Source organism: Acipenser ruthenus, chromosome 18 (assembly GCF_902713425.1).
Source record: "Acipenser ruthenus chromosome 18, fAciRut3.2 maternal haplotype, whole genome shotgun sequence".
Taxonomy (NCBI): Eukaryota; Metazoa; Chordata; class Actinopteri; order Acipenseriformes; family Acipenseridae; genus Acipenser; species Acipenser ruthenus.
The window spans coordinates 2,627,171-2,649,419 of NC_081206.1; the positions used below are offsets into that span (position 1 = coordinate 2,627,171).

Genomic DNA, 22,249 nt, shown 5'->3' on the forward strand with positions numbered 1-22,249 from the left:
GTTCTGTGTTTAATCACTACTTTGTGCTTCAGTCCTATAGGGATGTTACTTTGTTACATGTAGGAGACCCTATGGAAAGAGCTATCCTGCAGTAGGGAAATAAAGGGCAGGGTATGGGCTTTACTGATTGCCAGGGTCTGTCATCTCTGCTTTACAACTTTAGGTGCTGCAAGTATACTAGCAGCAATCAGTAGCACAGTAAATAAGACTTCAAATGTGTGCACTAAACTGAACCCTTTCAGGTGGGACGCTCTACTGGTTCCTCCTGCTGTGCCAGTTGCCTTATGTAACTTTTCACTGTCTCCGACACGCCAGCAGCAAAATCAAGCAGCTTTTTCCCTGTTCAAGGTGTGGGTGGCACAGCAGGAAGGACCTTCCTCTTCAGACCAAGGAAGGAATAGAATATTCTGCCTAGAGATAGCCTACATATATACAGTGATGCCCCAGTCAGTCATTGATGATGGCATATGGGGGAGTAACAGCACATCCAGATAGCTGGGGCATACCTCCATCTGCTGACAGCACCGTGTGTGGGCGGCACACTGTCAGAAGTGCCATAGTTTACATGTCGAGATATTTGCTTTGGCAAAAAAACGCAGTGTTAAATGTGGAAATGAGCATGCCGTGCTCAAAGAACTAGTCCGTATCTATTATCAGTTTATGGTATATAAAAAAGGGAAATAGAAAATAATTTCTAAATTGTATGAAACCTTTATTACAGTTAAACACAAAATGTAATTAAAATAGTACAATATTTCAAACAATTTAATCCTAACATTTATTGGAAATCATTCCATTGTCTGTGGCAAAATCTTTTTTTAGTTAAAATGTATATTTAACATTAGCTTTATTTATGTTTTTAGTGCAGTTATTAGAACACCCTTCTACTGGTAATATATTAGTAATTTTGCATTAAAATTGTCTATCAGTGTGGAACGATTTGCAATGTGTATGAGAAGATGCATGGTATTCAAAGAATGCTCTGTTGGTGTCTTAATGCAAAATGTAAGAAATGAGTGACCAAAGACACACAACAATTTCTTGACAGCTGGGTCTCCTCTTTTGTGTAAATGCAGAACACAAAAACTGAAACTTAGAAGAAGAGAAATAAACAACTATATAAGTCTGCTGTTCACAAAATGTCGAGCCGGCGCTCAACTTAGAATTTCCTGCCTTCGGGCAGAAACAGCGATTGCAGTCCTCTGCGAACACCAAGCAGCTCCTCTTCTTGCTTTAGATTAAAGGACATCAAATGCATTTGTTACTGAAATGAGAGCCTTAGGCATGGAAGGGCAGCCAAGAAAACAGTTAGATAACAGGACAAAATGGGGTCATCTGTGCTTAGGAGCCAGCAATTCTGTGTGGTAAACATTGCACTGACTTTTTATATAAGAACCCAGTCATGCTGTTCACAAAGAATTTCAGACAATCACACCCACCATTTCCTTGAGAAACCTCTCCTGAACTGTATTCATGTCCTTCCTCATCAAATGCATCTAGGACAAAATAACAGACTATATGAACGCATTGCAGAGCAGTGTATCGTGGAGTTCTGCATTAAGTGAGGGTCTGCAAGGGATTATTCCAGACATTTCAAATACCTACATTTCCTACCCAGTGCCACAACACTGAGACGTGGCTTCACTGAAAACAAGCAAGGGCTTTCCCGTCCAAATATATTCAGTAATAACCGCTATTATGATATTCTGCAGCCCGTCTCTCCCTCAGTGACTATAATGGGGGAGCTGTAATTAGCTGTACACATGATCTGCATTTCAATTCCATCTAATTGATGTTTGATAAAAAATAAAAAAAAATCCCTTTTTATGTGTGCTCTGAAACCAGCTATGGGACTTGGACATGCAGTGCCTAGAGCAAACTCATTAAAAATGTTCAGTTGGCGTAGTCCTTAATAATATATTCAGCTCTTCTGTTTACTGTTTCAAAGATCTGTTGTCAGCAAAATAAAAGTTCCCCAAATACTGGTGCCCTTTTAAAACTCATGGTCAAGAATGAATGTACTGTAACAGTTCATGTCTCTTTCTTCACTGTCCCGACTATAGACCTGTAAGCAGGAGTCCGGAAAACAGACTTCTGGAGCTACAAAATGTAAAACTGAAATGCATATAAAATGTAAAAAGTGCAAGAGTGTGGGAAGGGTTGCAAACAGTTCTCAAACAGACAGATTGTGATACATTTTAATATTCATAATTCAGAAGTCAACATTGGTTTTTGAGCTGCCGTTTCAATTCAAATCTTTCTTAATGTGTGATTTAAAATACTTCCCCAAATCACTGAAGAAGGATTAAAACAGCTTCTGTAGTGTGTGTGTGTCAGTCTGTTTAGGAAGTACAACGTTATAGTACATGGCATGTATTATAATCTATTCCCAAAACATACCTCAGAGGTGAAGATTCTCCCCTCATACTCAAGACTGTGACGTACATTCTTTTCAAAGGAAGTCTTGAGGTGATGAATTCTGCAGGAAAAAAGATAGCCAGGAAATGTGTGATAGACAGCCAATCGCAACAAATTGCATATTGCTGTTTTTTATTTATAACCTGCTACATGGCATAATGGTAACACTGATCAAGCCAATACTCATATAACTTAATAAACTTTGAAAACTTGGGTGATAACCAGCATAGCTCCTTTGATTCTGTTCTCTATGGAGAACCTGTAATACCACTTTTTCACACCGGGCACAAAGAAACCCATATGGTGACAGTCACATTGAACTGGCCATGAGAAATAATGTACATTAAAAATGTCCTCAGCTGAGCCCCTTGCTATTATATAAGTGATCCTCTTTTGGTTCTGTTACCCAGTTATAAAACAGAACTAATTTAGGGAAACAGACTCTGCTTGCATGGGCAGGGAATCCTGACCTTGAGCCCACTGCATCTTTCAGCCCAGCTGTAGCTGCTAACCCTGGAGCATTAGAACACTGGTCTTAATAAGAAATACCACTCACCTCCTTTGTTCTTTCTCCTGATAAGAAGTCAATTCTTGAGTCTGCTTTTTCCAAAAGTTCTATTGAGAAGGAACACATGCATTACTTTATTTCTGTCTGTAAGGCACCTATTCAAACAATGCTACTTCGTTTTGTCTATATACATCTATTGTATATACAAATGTATTCTGCCTCCCAATTGAGCTGCCAATTCGTTTTATTTTCAAGTCCAGAATGTTAAATTATCAAATGGGCAGAATACTCACACTGCTACACATGACCATTTATCATGTTTTGCCAAAAAAAAAAAAAAGAAAAAATGGTAACCTACAGTGAGTTCTTTTTCCATGTTTTTCAAGGTCGAAGTGTCCTTTTCAAAGTCGTTTAGCTCATTCATGATCTCACCCATGAAGCTCTCCAGTTTCTGCACCCTGTGGAGAGGGAAAGAGGGACAGAAGAAAGGTAAGAGGCGTTCCTTCCAGCATCCCCTGCATTCTCACAGTCCCCAGAACACCATGACACTGACCTGCACTCCCGAACCTGCACACTCACAGAGGAGAGGTGCTGCTGCACGGACTGCAGTGACTGCTTGGTGTAATACTCCATCTTCCTGGAGCGATTCTGAAAACAAACACACACCTTTACATAAATACAGTCTTCTGCGAGACAGGAATTCAAGAAATAAGTAAACATCAATCATAAATGCATATTGTTAACTTTTCTAAAACGGTAGAGTCTTTTATTCACGTGAAAAGCAATAATGTTACTGTGGTAGCAGGGCTACCCAGAGAATGAGATATACAAACTAACAGGTATAAACTCTGCAGGCCCTATTTATAAGAGAAATGCAAGAACAATTAAATAAATTAATAATAATGGTGTAAAATTATCAAGAAACAACTTAGTTACATACAGGACAGAACAGTTAACCCATTGCTCAAATGTTTTTGCTAGTTTTAAAGTAAGCCAATTACTGCATCCTTAAAAAAAATGAAAAGTGACGGCCATGCCCCAAAAACCTGTCTTGCTTTGAGCTAACCAGGAAAAAAAAGGCCAGCCATAAAAGACTCTACCTGGAATTTCCTCTTTAAATCAGTACTAAATTTCTGACACATCATCCCCATGTCTTGGTTTCCACTGGTCTCCCAGGAGCTCATGTCCACAGTAGACACCATGTGAGAGGAGATGGTGGACTGCACTTCTTGGTCTGTGAGGGGGACAGGTTTGTCAGTATGTGTTCCTGATCCCTGTATTAACAGTAATTACATTACTTGCACAGGTTTGGCTGTTTTCAGCACTAACAGTAATTACACTTGCATATTCTTCCACAACCAGGCTGATCTAGGCATTATGAAAGATTCAAATCATTTATTACCTCAAGTTTTATTATTTATATGCTTTCCTTTTCTGAAAGCCTTCATTAATGAGTTATTCAATGTTATTTAATATACATTGTATTGTTGATTTTTTTTTTTTTAAGTAAAGTAGCATCAATGCTGCATGAAACCGGTTCTTAGTATAGAATGTATACTGGCCTTCTTTGCAATTGCTTATTTTAAGTGATGCCGGAAGGCTTTTGTATTTTTTGGCTATGTGTTTCTTCTCAGTCAGACTTTCTTACGGTTCCAGAATTCCTTTAAGGCAAAACTGTTCTGCTTTATAAGCTTTATTGTAGGAATCCACTCTCCTGCTGATGTAGCCACATACAGAGAGCTCTTGTTCTGGTACACAGTCACAGAACATTATGTGTTGTCACCAAGGAGGCAACAATAGGAAGCTTCCACTTTCACTTTTCACTTTGCATGGAAAAAATGTAAATATTTTAAAATGTACAATATTCCTGTTGTACCAGTCCTTCTGAAAACAAATACTAAACAAAGACTGGAAAAAAATATTTTCAAATGTAGCTAAATGTCATGTTTGTCCAATGTTGTCCAGAATTTCTAATGTGCTGATGAATTCATAAATAGCATGTTTACAATGCTGTATGTTATTGTATTCCGAATCCTGGTACATTCTTGCTATGTAGCAACAGTGTTCTGTAATGATTGCATCCTTATGTGTTTCTCTGCGCAGTAATTGGAGTTGGTATTTGTAAATAACAGTGCCCTTCAGTTTGGTGTGCTGTCCATTTATTACATTTTGTTTCATGTTTAACTATTAAAGAAGAAAGGAAGAGACCTCTGTCAGCTGTCCTGTCATTACCATCCATCTGTAAGAGTTTTGGGGGTCTAAGCATCACTTCTCTTTCTGTTTCACTCCATTCTTCCTCTTCTTCTTCCTCATCATAGCTGCTGGCACAATCCTCCCGATACATTTCCTTCCTTATAATGGTTGAAGTTGTCGCTGTAGATATAAGGAAGTGTATCAGTTATTTACAAATTTACTACATAAATGAGTTAAAAATAGCTGCCTTGCATCACAGTATATTTTACAATTATCTTCTTTGTTTAAGTGGTGTAGATTTTTTTTATTTCTCATTGCCTGTGAGTGCATGCTTTATTTAATTGTTATTTTACATTATCCCATCAAGTCAGACCTTCCAATAGCACTCCAGGTATGTGCATAATTCAAAAATGAAATAATTTTACACATAAAATAAATGTAGTTGTGTAGCATTGACTATGACTATTTTTATCTGAAGAATCACCAAAGCCTGCTAACTAATCCTTCTCCATGGACACCAACCAGGTAAGGATTAAGGGCTGAGAAGATACCGATATGTTCAGTACATATTTTGAGAATCCTGGCTTTTAAATCAGTCAAAGAGACAAATGGGATCTGCTGCTTTGGTACCTTACATACATTACATACATAAGCAACACGTTATGGGTACAATGCTGGATTTATGTCAGCCCTTAAAATGAAACAAACAGATTAAGACACCTACATGTTTCAGTGATATTCTGTAAATGTATGTATGTAACTTTCATTTTCAGGAAAAGTGAAATAAGAAACAGTGATAAAGGCAACCAGCATTTCTTCACAGATTTCCACCGCAGAATAACCTAACATCGTTCCTTTTGCTGCGTGCAAGCTGACTCAGAACAGCACTTCTTTGAAACACACCAATTTCAGTGCAGCGGGCTGAAGCATCTGATTTAAAGAGTTTTCTGGGTCTCAGTTTGGACCCTTTGTCTTTTGGTTCCTCTTCTTCATCTTCCTCTTCTGAACAGTTTTCACTTTGGTCTACATGGAGCCGCTTCAGGGTTGCAGAGGAGAACACTGATGGTCCTGTGAACAGGAAGATACCACCGCTAGATCAGTAGGCACTGGCTATTGTATAACCATCATTATAATATATTTATATTGGGTAACATCATTATGTTATTAGGGATGTTTCGCCACTTTTGTAATCAATACTTTTACTCACCTTTAGCCAGTCATGTCTAGGTATCCATTGATGAAAGCTGTTTTTTGTTTTACATTTTATGATCAATATTTTTTTTAAATAAACAAACACCAACAAATAACCGATAATACTAAACTTATAAAACATATTACAAAGGACGGCTACACCCAACTGTATAGGTCTCAATGGCTGTAGGGTTTTGAAACTGTCGGGATCTTAAAATGTGAGTTAAAGGTATGAATTGAGAACTGGAAACACTATGTGACCATATAGGAAAGCTGACCTATGTACAAGCGAACATGTAAGCTGGTAAAACAGAATTGTGTGTGCCTGTACCTGAGACATGGACTTCATTTATTCTGGCTCCATGTCTTCTGCTACTTTCAGACATCACAAAGGAAGAGGGAGTTTTCTGGAATCCAACAAGCAAATCAAATAATTACTATCAAGTTACATAAACTAGTAAGCAGGCAAATATATAGGTATTCAATCAAATAGTTAATCATTAGCTAACCAGGGAAACTGGTAAAAAAGAAATAAATATATATATATACTCTACCACAAAGCTTAGCAAACAACTAAGCAGTATTGCAGTTCTATTCAACCTGGAACTGGTAACATTTATAGATACATACTTCTCTCTCAGTGTACAGCGCTATTTTGTCAGAGGAATTGCTGTGTGATCCGACTGATATGGCGCATTCGTTGTCCGATGAGGCAGCCTGTTCCAGGCTATCCTGGGTATCCAGACATGGCTTCATCTCCTCATACAGATCCTTCTCACTAACCAAAGACTTCTTCAGAATAGTCGAGGTGAGTAACGGCTATTGGATTCAAGAGAATCAGGTCTAATCAGTTTTTATTTATTCATGTATTTGATTGAACTGATGCATAAACAGTTACGTACCATTACCACTGGACTTAAAAGAGGTGACACATCATCAATATCCTGTACTATGATCTTTGGTGACTTGGCAGCTGCCTCAGGTGGAGGAGGGGATGGTGCTTTCTGCTTACTCTTATTTGATTTATAGAACTTTTTGGGATGGATTTGTTTTGGGGTCTCATGGGGATTTTTAGGCTTGGGGGTTAAATCAGGCAGAGCTGGAGCAGCAGCAGCAGCAGCAGCAGCAACAGTGGGTCTTGCAACTACTTTCGACTTCTCTGCACCTGCAGATAAAAGGTAACTTGTTACAGCACTCTATCCTCTGAATAGACCTAAAACGGATTGCTTTATAAAAAGATGCTTCACTATGCAAATTCACCTAATATCCAAGTTTGTGTTTTCAGAATCTCATATATTTTCCATTCATAAAAACATTATTTATGTATTTACATATCTGAGAATCTATGAGATGGGAGTATCTGGGGGTTTAACAAATATAGATGACCTTACAAAATGACAAAGTTAAAAGATGCAGTTTCTTCAAATCACATTAAATTTCACAGACAAAAAAATAAATCATTCCTGCTCCTGACATTCACACACATTCTAAAATTGCAAATACAGACTATATAGAGTAATATATTACTGCAGGTAGTATATTACCAATACTGTTCTGCAGCAGTGATTTCTGCTTCATTTCTCCTTCTGAAATTCTAGTCTATTATTAGCACAGTTACATTGTGTTTAGGTAAGCTATTTCTATTGTTCTGGGAATGATAAAATAAATATATATATATATATATATACATATATATATATATATATATACATATATATATATATATATATATATATATATATATATATATATATATATATATATATATATTGTTATCTCTGATTAAGTACTGCTCTGTACAATGACAAACAGCTGACCCCTATTAAAGTGAGAAAATGCCTACATCTCATCTTTTCTATGGACGGTGGAGGTGAGGTTAAAGGAGAGAACGGCGATATCCATGTTTTCTGCAGCTCTTTACGCATTGTAACCTGCGGCAATGCACCAGCACTCTTCTTCTGCTCTGGAGGTGCAGACACCTTTTTGTTCCGTTCCTGATTTGTTTTAGCTGGATGCTGCTTAGGCTGTAACAAATTATAACAGAAACAGTTTACACTGAATATACTGATGAAAACAACAAAACACATTGAGTGAAGCTGGCATACAAGGGACCTGACACTGTACTACAGGCACATACTTTTGGGTCCCTAAGGGATTTCTAACAGAAAGGGGAAACATGGCTTATAACCCTACTGCTTGTTACTTTTAAGCCATGTTTCTATTAAGCAAAAGGGGAATGCTTTTTACAGCAAAGAACCCGGCTTAACAAATAACATAAACATAATTACGTTATAATAATAAGACTAATTTGGAGAACATAAGTATCACAATTGCCAATACATCTCAATACATTTGGACAGCAGCAGTGAGCAAGAAGTGTATTTTATCTGGTACCTTATAAACAGACTGCTCTTCTTCTTGTGACGATGCCACTGATTCAACATCACTCCCTGATTCCGAGGGCTCCCAATACCGACGGCCTTTGGCAGCTGCCCTTTGTGGCCTCCCTGTCTGCCTGGTGGGCACTGCTTTGTCCTTCTGTGCATTTTCATTCCCTCCCACTTTCTGTTAATAAAACAGAACCTTTTCATGGGGGGTTCCTACACACCTACACAAACATTTCAAGGACATGACTTCACAGAAAGTGAACAGGGCAATCACACATTTTTCTTACCTTTTTGGCTTTTGCTTTTTCTTTCCGTGGCTTTGGAATCGCTGGAGGGAACTCTGGTGATTCATCTAAATAAAGAACACTATGACTGAAGATTTTTTGTTTTCTTTATTTTAAATAAACCCATTTCAGAGTAAAAAAAAATCCTTCCATTAATATGCTTCTGTTTTTTTACAATTAGATAGCAGACATGATCAGGATAAGCCTTACCATTGCCAGGACTGGGGGGCGGCTTGTCGTGCCGCTGTCTGCTATAGTCCACAACGTTTGGTTTGGGCCTCCTGTTATAATCCTGGAGCCAGCTGACCTCATTCCTACTGTCATCCGGCCTGGGCTCTGTGTCTGTGTCACTGAACAGGTGCTTCTTCACATAGCGACCTCCAGGCTGACAACAACAACAAGGAATCCCTTCAGTGATAACAGCAACCACTGTTCCAAAACAATGCCGTGTATTTCAGTACAGCAATCATTTTAACATATTTAACTCATGTGGATTTAATTAAAATAGCCATTTAAACTGACACTGACACAAAAGGGACACAGGAGCTTGGATAAGATTGCTACAACTGGCTACAAAACTGACAATGACTTAAACCCAGATTCTTTTTTACCTTTTTACATTCACCTTTCTCTAGGGAGCCAGATTTGATTCTGGATTCTTCAGATTTCCCACTAAAAAGTTAAAGAAACATGTAAATAAAGTATGGAAGAGGGAGAAAAGTAGAATTTTACTTGGCATCAATATTTTCTTACTGGACATCATGTAGTTTCTCTTGCTCCCTAAAGAGGTTTGGCACTTGCACTATACAGTAGGTTTACCTTTTGTCTGATTTTCCTGATTTTTCCAAGCGTCTTGTATCATTTGCCTAAGACACAGGACAGAGTAAAAATGAGTGGGGATTACACTAGGATAAAATCAGTTTTACAAAAACTGTAAATTCAATCAAATACAGTTTCTTTGGATAAGCTTACTGAAGGTCAGTTGTATTGAAAAAATCTTCATACGTGTTAAAAAGTCAAATTTGGCAAAAAGAGAAAGATAATTTAAAAAAAAAAGGTAAATTCATATTTTGCGGTAAGTATATGTAAAATCAATATTCTACTTTAAAGAATATCTATCCCAATAGAGACACACAAGAATTTAGAAAAACCTACCCCAAGATTACCTGTGGACTCATCGCTGAAATTGTAAATATCATCCCTAATGAAAAATATACAAACAATAAAAATGTGTCAGCGTTCTTTTTACACGGAGCAGTTACAATTTTAAAACCGCAATTGTAAATTATAACAATTGAGATGATTTTAAAATTATTCAGATGCTTACTACAAATACAGGTATATAACAATTTACAGACGATATCATTTATAAACAGGGTGTTACATTTCAATTATAATGCTTAATATTTGATTAAAAACTTCATCGAAACTGCTGTACTTAATGAGACAACATATTATAGGGACAGCCATACAATACAGTTTTAAGAGTAAAGCACATATTTATTTTTTTACTGCATGTAATACTTCATACCCAGTCTGCACAGCATTCATCTTAATTTGTTTGGAATGACTCGATCCTTTCAGAAATCCACTGTTTCCTGTTTGTCCCTTTTCCTATCAGAAAGAAAATGAAATTTGCACAGGTTTAATGCCTCATGACAACCAGAATCTGCAGAGTATGTTACAGTACATGTACAATACTGTATTAAAACGGATGTCCATGTACGGCACTGCTCTGACTGTGCTTCGTCTATCTTTTCTTTATTAAACCCAAACAAAGCATCCTCTGTGGCACAGTGTTACATGAAGCCCATCTTTCATTACTTTCGGAGCTGGAAACTGTTCACATTTGTTAGCATTCACTGGTAGAGCATTAACTGTACTCTTACAAACACTTATGGATACACCTGTACTATACTCACTAAAAAAGAGAAAGACCACGATTTTTCCAGATGAGCCCTACAATAAAAGAACATAATAAATGATGTTATGCTATCTTAAGAAATACAGCACAATACTAATGGAATTAAATCACTGCAGTGCTGCTTGTCAAGTTTACCTGTTCAAAGCAGAAGGGTCTGTCTGTGTTCTATATTTGCTTGAAATAGAGCTAATCATTGTTTCTGTCACACCAATGCAATCTTTTCCAATGGACTTGGTTTTCTAAAAAAAAAAAAAAAAAAATTAAATAAAAAAGCTCAATTTCCACCTATGAAATCATATTCAAAAACTTAAAACCACATGACAGAGAGTAAGTTTTCATCAAGGGTATTGTCTAGGACAGCTAGGATTGCTGCGTAATCAATTTGCTAGCAGTTTTGGTGATTGTGCACCTGGTTTGATAAATAAGAAAACACATAAACAACCTCACCTTCTCTTTCATTTCCCTATAGGACACTTCCATCTCTCTCTCCCTTCTTTGAAGATTCTCCTGTCTGTGAGACACAGAGACTCTATGATTTCTAGCTGGACTCATCTCCTGGGGTATTGCTTCTTTTCTGGAGCTGCCCAATGCAGGTTTCTTATTAGATTTGCTGCATTGTACTGCGCTGTTCTCTGCCTTCTGTACAGCCAGAGGTGCCTGCCCTTGTCCCTCGATGCCTCTCGCTGCAGCCTGATTTTCTTCCAAAGCTCTCGTCTCCCCAGAAGACCTTTTGCCATCAGCTTCGTGTTTCCGTTTCTGTTTCTTCTCTTTGTTGGGTTTTTCCAGTTTTTCAGCCAGCTGTTCTTGTACTTGTTTTTGGCTTGGCTCTTTGGAGCTTTGCAGCTGTGGAGGTGACTGGTCATTGAAAGCCGCTGAGAAGGCTCGCTGTTTGGACACTCGGTTCTGGAAAGATTGACCTGTTAGGGGGTAATGAGTAGATTTTTTATTGTGATAAATGATTTTACTAATATTGTCTTCAAACATCCCTTTCTAAATTGTGCTTCTAGCTGAGCCCTACACTAATTGCATGCAAGTATGTTGAAAGCACAAGCCAACATCTTTAATTTCAATAAATGATGAGTAATTAAATTTCTTTTTTGCCTATGACAAATAATGCTAAACAGACAAACACCTTGTTGAAGAAGAGAGACACCCCCAGACACTGAAACTCTGCGTCTAGAGATGAAATCCTGATCCCTGGAAAAGCTAGTCAGCGGGCCAGGCAACCTAAAGATGAAGGCACAAACAAAAACATAAAGGTGGGAAAAAATGACACCGATATACTATACATAAGATATATGGAATATAATCCAGAATAGTGAACATGGAAACGTTGTAATTGGAAGTAAAGATGCAAGACAGACTGTTCCCTGGAATACAGGGATTAGTATTAGTAATTCAAACTAAGGCCAATCTAAGTCATTTTTCAAATTATTAAACAGAAACAGCATGCAAGAATTTATTAAAGTATAATATGGGGAAACGTTTGCAAATAGACTTACAAAGTCTTGTCTTTTTTCATCACCGGCTGGGAGTCAGGCACAATATTCATTGAATCAGCTGAAAATCAAAGCGAGAAAGTAGATGTTACAGGGGTACATCATGATATTTACCAAAATGATTTGGATTTTGAAATATTTAGTACCTAAATGTTCTTCTTCAGACGCTCTGGCATTGTCTTGATCCTCCTGCAGCATCTCAGCAACCTTGGCTGCAGGAATCTGCTAGAAAGGAATAAACAAGATTACTTACTAATTAGTGCATCGGCTCTTATAACAAGGCTGTGACAAGAAAGATTGTATTAAATACAAATCACTTTGTATCAACAAAACAAGGGATAAATCTAAAACACTTTTAAGAAGGACATTCTGAGCACTTGGACACCTTGCAAAATTTCTTTGATCCATTTCGGGGCCTTGGTTCCTGCTTGCCTTCTGAATCTGCTTTACTGCTCTCTGGAGCTGCTCCAACAGGCTGTGGAAGAATTCACAACTCATTTCATGGAATGTCAATCTAAAAAGCTTAATATTAAAAAAATGAATCCAACCATCCCAAAATATCTGATACAATGACTCGATATTAATAATAGTGTATAGTTGCTAACCTTGTTGTTGGCTGAAGTCCCATATTCTCTTTCAGCAGGGATACATCCTGGTGACTTTCTGATGGGAGTTTCTGATTTTAGTTTAATGAGGTTATAGTCACTGTTTCTTTTAGAAGAGCCAACCAGCTCTAAAGCTGGTTTAACTTTCCCTTTCCTTGCAGGAGTCGCTAAAATAAAACAACAGAAGTCAGAATAATTAACACACACAGATACTTTACAAAAGTATTCCCACAGCTGCCTGGGTCCCAACAATTACGGTTAGTTATATTCACATTTTCGAACACCTGTCGAGTGATTTTAACGCATGCTGAAGATATCTGATGAGCTAGTTACATTTTACTTACAGGTCATCATGACACGTGCAATTGGACTCATTGCTGTTCGGCTCCCCCCGCAACTGGAGATGGCCAATGTGGCTTCAGACACCCTCATCTTTGCAGGAGTATCCAGCTGTAAGAAAGCACAACGTACTGGTAACTGTTTGTTTCCTGGACAGCCCATAATATCTGTGAAGCAAAGGCTCACTTTTTGCCCTTTTAATAGTTGGCTCCAAGTCCTCTACTCCAACTACTAGCTTCACAAGGAAAACTGGCATTGCAGAGCTTCACTTTGCTGTAGTCTACATGACTTGCCTTAGAAGGAAGCTGTGGGGTTTGCTCCAGGCTGGCTCTAGCCCTCTCTGGAGGCACGACTGATTCTTGAGAATACTGAATGATTCTTTTCTTTTCCCTCCCTGATGACCTTTTGTAACTCTTGGGTGTTAAGGAGACTTGGCTTTCCGGAACTAAAAGCTGTCAGGTATGCACAAAAACACACAATATACACATGTGTACAAAGTCATGAAATCTAATTAAAAGATTTCCTTAATGCAACAAGAAAGCATGACTGTACAGACCTGTGAGCCATCTTCATCAAAGATAATTCGAACTGTGGTTTTCGCTACAGAACTCCCACACTTTCCAACAAATTCCTATGAAAACAAAAGTACTATATGTAAATATGTATTATACAAATATACTATCAGCATGTTAAATAAAATGATACACAGATACAAACCTGCATATATGTGTATGCATATATGAATGCAATACACTGTAAGTATATGTGATAAATACTTTTAACGACCCCAGAAGGATAAAGCAGTAAAGCTTACTTTGGCTTTTATGGCTCCATACACATTTCTGATTGCTTCAGCGATGTTCAGTGCAGCACTGAAATATATCTGAATCTGGGATCCTTCCTTGCCACTGACATTCAATGGATGTTTCATAGACACCTTTAATAGGTTATTTCCATCCTTCTCTAATTGGGTAAAATGAAAGAAAGCAAAAATTCTACATAGTGCAATTGCAGATTATTTGGCATTCCTTTTCATTTACAGGTTGTAAATGGTACAGTACATGAAATGAATTATGTGGTTGACACTGTCGAAAAGTATTAGTATACATGCTTTACTGAACGCCAGTAAAATAAAATACATTACATTTCCAGATACAAATCCAACAGTAAATCAAGGGCTCACAGATTATTTGAATCAAAATATCCAGTGTTGAAATCTGAACCTCCATCTGAAGACCTACCTTCAACAAGATACTTTTCTACTTCATCTTCAGGAAGGCAGACAGTCTCCCACTGGGTTTCCTATACATAAATATATGTATTTATTTTATGTTGAGAAAGCTTGCCTGGCTATTAAGAATGATATCTTTGCATTTAAATTATATTTATAGTAGCAGATCCATTACCAGTTACATACTGCTTTTAAACATAAAGAGCTCCACATACACCTCTGGGACTTGCTGTGACACTTACCTCTTCATTGTCATCAGGAGAAATATAAAACGTTATACTCTGGCTGCCTACATTGAAATCAATCCAGAAGTCCTGCAGTTTGTCATCAGCAGGCATTAGCAGCTGAAAATACAAAGTTTAGGTTCAGCCCTGTAACAGCATATGCACAAAAGTACCGGTAAATGTATCTCATATTTTACCCCCTCTTATTAACACGTCATTTTAAATACAAATACAAAAACAAGTATTATGTTGATACCATCTAAAGGTAGAATCAGGATATCATAGAAACATTTTTAAACCACTCACCTCATGTTCATCAAGAAACACTTTGAGACATGGATAAGTGTAAACGCTGTAAATAAAAAGATAAACTCACACAACAGCATTCAGAAATATTACACAAATACAGACAACAGCACATGTTAATATGGCAGTCCCTAGCCTATTGTTCACAAATGCACAAGCTTAACATTGTAACATAAATACACTTTACTGTATGCAAAACAATATGCATAAATAAAACTGTAATACCTTCTTCTATCCCCCAGCATGCCATTCACCAGGTTAAGGAATTTTCGGCAATCCTTGCAATTATAAGAAGGAGAAATTAAACATGTCTTCTGACTGTGTTCTAATAGACTATTTTCAGACCTTATATAAAAGCAATCCATTCTGGAGATAGCATAGTTACCGTTTCAAATTCAGAGTCTTTAATCCCTTTAAAGGCATTTGCAACAAACTCCATAATAAACCACTGGTCTGCCAGCTCCTGCCTCTGCTTCCCTGTAGTCATTCTGCACAGAGCTTCAGTTATAGCAACTTGCAAGTCATAATCTGAAAGATGCAGAGTTTGTTTGCATGTCATCAATTTACTTATGGTTACTAATCTTTGAGTTTTGACAGGCCAAACACTTCTATCCACATCAATTGTGTTGCTCCTGTATGGAGGTTCCTAAATGAGCCCCAGAAATTCATGGAGATAAAAGACATACTAATAGTCTTCTCAGACGTTCTGCATACCTCCAAATCTACAGTTTGTAAACTGAAGTTTCAAAACAGTTGTAAAATACGTATTTCCAAAAATAGACTACATTCTTATACACCGCTACTAACTTTATTAAAAACAACAATTTCACTCACCTCCACCAATCAATATTCTTTTCCCCAACCCACTCCTGTAAGACACAATAATCTGTTATAGGAAATATTTTACCACTTGTAAAAATACTATTCACTCTATGTTAGCATGGAAAAAACTCTTACAGCAAAAATACAGTATAAGTTAAAAAAAAAAATAATTAAATAGTATTGCTAATTCATAGGCTCCTTCTTTTAAACCCTGAAGCAGATCAGACACGGTACTTTCAACTCACGTACATGACACATAAAACCTTCCCAGATGATAAGACTTGTGTTTTGTCTTCTTTTGGGATTTCATCCAGAATCATGTTGAGTTTTCTCACAGCCTAGTACGTTGAAAAAAAAGCAATCAAGACTTTAAATTTGGAAAAAAAAGTAATTAACTTATTAAAGGTATTCAAATGTTATATAGCAGTGCAGAACCTGTATTTAGAGACATTACCTCCTGCTGGATAGTTATATGTACACCGGAATCAGCAATCAGCTCTCCTGTTCGATGTAAGAACGATCCAATGACTTGTTTTTTTCCTGAGGAAAAGGATAACCACAGCATAAAACAAGAACATTTCCTAGCATAACTGAGATTCTAGCAATCTCTTGTTCTTAAATGATTAAATAAACACCTCGAAAGGATGTTTGCCAACACTTCCTGTCTGCTGAAACAAAATATACATCGTAAGAAATGTGACATTTCACTTTAAAACTAGAGATTCACTTAAACAGGCATAAAATAAATACATTAATTACCTTCACTGCTATTTTCATACACAACCTATAAAAAACAAACATGCTTTTAGAGTGTCATCCTTTTCACTTGTTAAAAAACCAATGGCAGAATACTTGAAATAGATATACAACGCATACAATATTAAAAACAACTGTGTTTGTGAACAGAACTGCTGTGTAATATGATATCAATGTTTTGTTATATATTTGCACTTAACCTGCTCCCTCATACCTTCTCCAATCACAAGCTACAAAGGTTGAGGAATGTTGCTATGAACCAGCTACCCACCATCAAAGCATCAAAAAAGTCTTCTGTAAGATTTAACAGTGCTTCGCTTTTCAGCTGTCCTCCCTCTACCCAGATGTCCCTGGCTTTCTCAAACCACTGCACCATGTAAAAAAGCAAAATATTAGCAGATTAACCTGGAGCATCAAAATCTGTTAGCTGATTAATAAACTGCAAAAGAAGCACACTAAATATCGAGTTACTTATCCCCAAGATTTCATTTTGATGATTAAATAAAGGCAGCAATATAACCGTGTGCATCCCACTCAGCAGCCAAGAGGCTACATCTTTATACTTATCTTATCAACAAGCCCTTGCTTTATCATTACAGTGACTCCATCAGCTGCCTGAATGCTCAGGGTCTTCCCAAACTTATGCAGGCCTGACAACACCAGAGAGGCATTCTTAACATTGTTTTTATCAAGCTCCTGTAGGGAAAAAAAAAAAGAGTCATTTGCTGATTGAGGCCTTCAAGTTATTATGGCAATGGATTGAAAGGGTTATTAACAATAGGGCTGGGAATTAATATTACTGCTCTTTCATAATTTTAAACCTTCACTTAAAATATCTTCAGAAATACTTAAAGATACTAATGTGAGGTAAGGAAGTTTATAGTACAACATCCTTATATTTCCAATCCTACCCTTCTGATCACTTTGTCCAGTTTATTTATGAACTGTTTGGTGCATTTCTGACATGCGTCTTCGTTGATGTCACCCTGCAGGAACTCTTCCAAGCTCTGGAATTCACTCTTCTTCAACGTCTCATCAATCAGTTTTTCAAGCTTGAGGCAGGAAGAAACACACAGGCTTAAATAACTAACTAGTTTATCAGATTTTTTGAAAGACGATCATGGGCACATGGGTTTGCTAATTGCAATGCCTTAACATTACCTGGGCGTCTTGTCTGACTGGCATCTTGAGCAGCTAAAGGAGCAGGTCTGTAAAACAATACAGAATATGGCATCATCATTTGAATCTCACATGAGATCAACTTTTATACAAATGATATCTGTTACATCGAACAAGATCACTGAAAAAGATTCACCTGTGGGTCTGTGACCACAGTGTTGTGTGCCATCTAGGGAAGAATACTCAGTTTGAATTAGGTCACATTCAGTAGTAGTCTTAACAGATCAGGAGTTGAAATGTATAAAAACCTGCTTCTGGGCAAAATATTCTTTCTTGGTACTCCAGTATAAATCAGCCTTTTGATAATAGGTTCAGGCAGCCTAATAATATGTTTAAAAATGGAAAATAAGCTAGTTTATGCATGTCTATCAAATAAAATGGGATCAGCAGTAATCAATTACATACAGCGAATGAGCCTTGGCTCGAAGATTCATGTGTAAAGCAGGCTGTAAACTAACCTTTCATTTAAAAGAATAGTTTGTATGTGTGTAGAAAGAAGTCAGCCGCATGGAGAAACTAAAAGACTCTACTGCCCCTGAGAGGTCTTTTTAATGAACTGCATTTGCTTTCAGAGTCAGCACTGCTGACTGTATGGTACATTTCAGTGGAATTATCTCACTGTCTTTAGAACCCTACGATCAGTTGACTCACACAACAGCAATGACAGAATATTTTATGTAATTCTGACAATAGTCTATATTTAAGAGCATGTTTACAGTTCATTGCCAATTCACGTTTTTTTTTCTTCCTTTTTTTTAAACGGGATCAAATGTTGTTTACAAAACGGTTTACCGATTTATAAGTCATGTGCTCTCCTACATCAATATTTAAAGAAATGTGGTGACTTGTGCAGTTAAACATCACTACGATTTAAAAAAGATAAGTTCGTGGATCTCCCAGCACGTTTTCAAAATATCAGACGAACAAGAGCTGTAGTTTCTTTCTCTAGTCTAGGACACATACCGGTACATTTCATAAATAATATATAACTTTGATCTATTACCAGGCTGTTCACAGTAAATAATGAAAACCATAAAATACTCCAAGCGAAAAAAGTAACAAAAAAAGTAACAAAAATAAAAATAAAAAAATAACTTACCACCAATGTAAGTTTCCTCTCTTGACGATCACATAACCTCTTAAACGATTATTGACGAAATATTTACTCTAAATAGAACAAATGTATATCAAATTGTTTAATATAAAACGAGGTTGTTGTCTAGTTCAATAAATACATTTACAAATATACAATAAAAGAAGGATTCAGTGTTCGCCGTCCGTTATCGGTTGCGTTGGTACGTCTGCACTCGAGACGAGGCGCGAAAATACTTCAAACGTGATCAATGCGCGTGCAGTGCAGCGAAGCGAGAGCGCAGTAAGATCCACGACCCCATTTGTGTCCGTTCTTATATATATATATATATATTATACACACACACATATACATACTACTGACAAAATAAACAAAGCATTTTTTTGAATTTTAATATATTTGTCACCAAAACGAAACTGTGAAAAAAATCATGTGTATCAGTAATATACATGCAAAAACAAACGTCTTTTTAAAAGTTTAATACACTTACATTTTTAACAGAAACGACTTGTGTGAAAAGTGCCTCATCGTCAGCAATCCACGATTACGGCATAATATTGATATATAGATTTGTATTTGCAGTTTTTTTTCAAAATATCTTTTTTTTAATGTTACAAAAATCCCAGTAAATAACATAATGCAGTACAGTTTGCGAGTCTGTCACACACATTGCCAGATGCCTCTCTACGCTGTGGCTGATTGGAGCTCCCAGTAAAATCTGAAATGGATCAAACTGCAATGCGGTGGCAGTCCCTCTATACACATCTACACCACCGCTGGTACTTTATAATGCTATACATTGTTATTCAAACAATTTCGCGCATAAAAACACAATCATTCAAACGCATACAAACTGGGGGCCGAACAATCAAAAGGTATTAGCAAATGGCTGCACGTGGCTTCATTTCATCAGCGATTAATTAACTCACTATTGCTAGACTAGGTTTACGAATACCATGTTAGGTGCAGTGTAGTTTGGGTGTGCAGCAATGGGCAGATAGATACAGTAGCAGGGACCACCTGAGATACTCACAGACTCCCAAGTTGTGAATCTCGGGGTAATCTGCTGCCCTCTGCTGCTCCCTGTGCAGCATTGCACTGTCTGCCCCACCTGCTGACAAGCCCAATAGAAACAAATGGACTTCAAATCCATGACTGATTCCAATTGATCAGGTGCATTTCCAGTGCATAGTTTCACCTTCCAAACAAGCAACAGAAACATTGAGACATATGAACAAAGTCTAAAAGGAATGTTAATGTTACTAAAACTAACAAACTAACTTTGCAAAATATGATGTTGCCCTTGTCTGCTAGAAACTGCAGCAGGTCTGCTTTCATTTTGCAGGGCAAAAAAAGTGCAAACTTTGACACTTTGACACGGCAAGCTAGTGCAAACACAGCATACCAGCAGTGCAAAAGATATATCAATTCTGTGGAATAATACAAAGGGCTTTGTAGGGTGGCCAGGCTTTACAGCATATACATAACAGAAAGAGATTACAACTGGGAAGCTCCCTGCTTTACTCCCTGCTGGCTGGTGAGCACATGAATGTAGTCATTTGAAGTGAGAAGTTACTGAAACAATTTGTTGAAAAGTTACAGTGCATTAATAACACCTTGGCCACAGACATCAAACTGGCATCTCAAGCAGGAACAGCATTCAGCAGATTAGTACACATCTATAATATGCACCTGACCCCTAGGATTAAATTCAAATGATGGCTCTACTATCCTAATACCATTGTAGCTGTAATGAGTAACAACAAACTAATACCTCCAGCTATTTAATGCTATCACTCCATAACATGCCACCTGTTATCTTCATCACAGGCGGTGTATGATTCGATACTTGGCACTTTTTAAAAGCAGATAGAAGCGTAGCACAGTTTCTTTCATGATCAGCTCTAGTAAAAAGCACTGTAAGCGATGCCGGTGTGCTCAAGCTGCTCCTTCTTCCTCAGCTCTCTCTGCAGTGGGGCTCAGATGAAGTGGATCCAGCTGTCCTCACACTCTTTAGGGACGGTCAGTTTGTAGCTGTGGCAGGTCAGGCTGTAGTTGCGGCCATTGTTGTTGTCCCAGAACTCAGCCCCCAAGACCCGGTAGCGGATAGCGAACTCCAGGGAGGCTCCGGGCTGCAGGATGAAAGGGGGCACAGGCAGGCAGAACCGGAAGACGTCCCGGTCGGGCCCCCTCCCTGCAGCCCCCTCCCCGCCCTCGCTGGAGTCCCAGCAGGCCTTGGTGTCGGAGCTGCTCTTCCAGGCCGTGAAGGAGTACCTGACGCTGACCTCCTTCCTGAAGGAGAGGTTCTGGACCCACGCGAGTCCTGTGATCCCCATCTCCGAGCACGAGACCCTCCCCAGGCAAACCCTCTGCCGGGCCAGGCGCTCCAGGAAATCCTCTCGCTTGCCCTGCTCTGGGGGGAAGTCCGGCTCCAGGTAGGGAATAGGGATCACCAGGTCCCTGCCTGAAGCCAGCTCGGAGCTCAGCATGAGCCTGGTGAGGACGTGCAGGGGCACCGTGGGGTCTTCCCCGGCTCTGAACACCTTCACCTCCGCCAGCTCCAGACCTAGGGAATCCACAAAGCGCACCCTCTGGCTCCGGCCCTCCCTGGAAGCGCCCCTGTTTCTCTCGCGTCGACGGATGATGGGCCGTGGCTGGGGCTCGCAAAAGGTCCTCGCGGGGCAGGCTCCTTGTTCACATCCTGCTGTCGGGGTGGTGGGGGGCGAATCTTGACCCTGCCCGGCTCGCCACTCATGGCATCGCACCCGAATCCCTCTGTCAACCGGGCGTGCTGGAAATGCCCCGTGATGTAAGCGAGGTTCCTGGAGGTCCCCAACTCAACCTGCTTCTGCAGTAGCTGCTGCTGGGGGAGGTGGTGCTGCCACGTGAAACTCGCCATTGTTCACCTGCACAGAAGAACGCTAGGCAACTAAATATGAATAAAACGTAGAGGCGTAACTAGGGGGCTGGTGGGGGTCCATCTTTGATTCAATCTGATTATTAGATTTCGATATTTTAACCAGGAGGAATAAGTAATTGTATTTGTGTTTTTAGATTAATCAGTACCCCGGTTTTGATTACTGTAGGAGGTTAGTAAAACAGTACTTGTGGTTCAAATGTGGTTTGGTTAAGTTTTTTTCCAGCTTTTGAACAGATTTCATTTCTTCTCAAACTTAAGTTCTAGAAAGAGACAGGACTGTTTTCAAAAACCGTCATCCTGCCTGGCTTTCTGTTTTAAAACATCACATGTAACGAAACAGCTCCGTTTTTTATTCCACTGTTACATTTGG

At 38.4% G+C, this 22,249-nt stretch overlaps 2 protein-coding genes across 2 annotated transcripts; both read right to left on the bottom strand.

The window, feature by feature from the left end:
• Positions 1–781: 781 nt before the first annotated feature.
• Positions 782–19,244, bottom strand: LOC117422387 (synaptonemal complex protein 2-like). The gene is made up of 44 exons (XM_058990796.1): positions 18,966–19,244; positions 17,849–17,895; positions 17,599–17,739; positions 16,959–17,383; positions 16,691–16,715; positions 16,386–16,471; positions 16,181–16,269; positions 15,944–15,978; positions 15,495–15,637; positions 15,335–15,387; positions 15,110–15,155; positions 14,822–14,923; positions 14,590–14,650; positions 14,163–14,311; positions 13,905–13,979; positions 13,354–13,459; positions 13,010–13,176; positions 12,790–12,879; positions 12,551–12,629; positions 12,408–12,465; positions 12,038–12,132; positions 11,353–11,822; positions 11,041–11,144; positions 10,904–10,940; positions 10,513–10,595; positions 10,137–10,182; positions 9,801–9,847; positions 9,593–9,653; positions 9,192–9,366; positions 8,985–9,049; positions 8,705–8,875; positions 8,154–8,334; positions 7,213–7,475; positions 6,941–7,129; positions 6,642–6,717; positions 6,023–6,187; positions 5,159–5,299; positions 4,027–4,160; positions 3,480–3,574; positions 3,285–3,384; positions 2,975–3,033; positions 2,401–2,479; positions 1,440–1,496; positions 782–1,231 (listed from the first exon to the last, which is right to left on the bottom strand). The coding sequence occupies exons 4-44, from the start codon at positions 17,061–17,063 to the stop codon at positions 1,160–1,162; spliced, it is 4,434 nt and encodes a 1,477-aa protein (XP_058846779.1). The 5' UTR covers positions 17,064–17,383; positions 17,599–17,739; positions 17,849–17,895; positions 18,966–19,244; the 3' UTR covers positions 782–1,159.
• A 99-nt stretch (positions 19,245–19,343) lies between these two features.
• Positions 19,344–21,796, bottom strand: LOC117963929 (protein phosphatase 1 regulatory subunit 3D-like; the record flags this gene model as incomplete). Its single annotated transcript, XM_034905827.2, has 1 exon — positions 19,344–21,796. A coding segment is annotated over one exon (858 nt), but the record flags the coding sequence as incomplete, so codon positions are not given.
• Between the last annotated feature and the right edge of the window lie 453 nt (positions 21,797–22,249).

Coding starts and splice junctions, on each gene's coding strand:
- LOC117422387 (XM_058990796.1), bottom strand. CDS start 17,063: ATGGTGCAGTGGTTTGAGAAAGCCAGGGACATCTGGGTAGAGGGAGGA. Junction 10,596..10,903: donor CGTGGTCTTTCTCTTTTTTA/GTGAGTATAGTA, acceptor TCTTTCTGATAG/GAAAAGGGACAAACAGGAAA. Junction 8,335..8,704: donor AAGAGCAGTCTGTTTATAAG/GTACCAGATAAA, acceptor AATTTGTTACAG/CCTAAGCAGCATCCAGCTAA.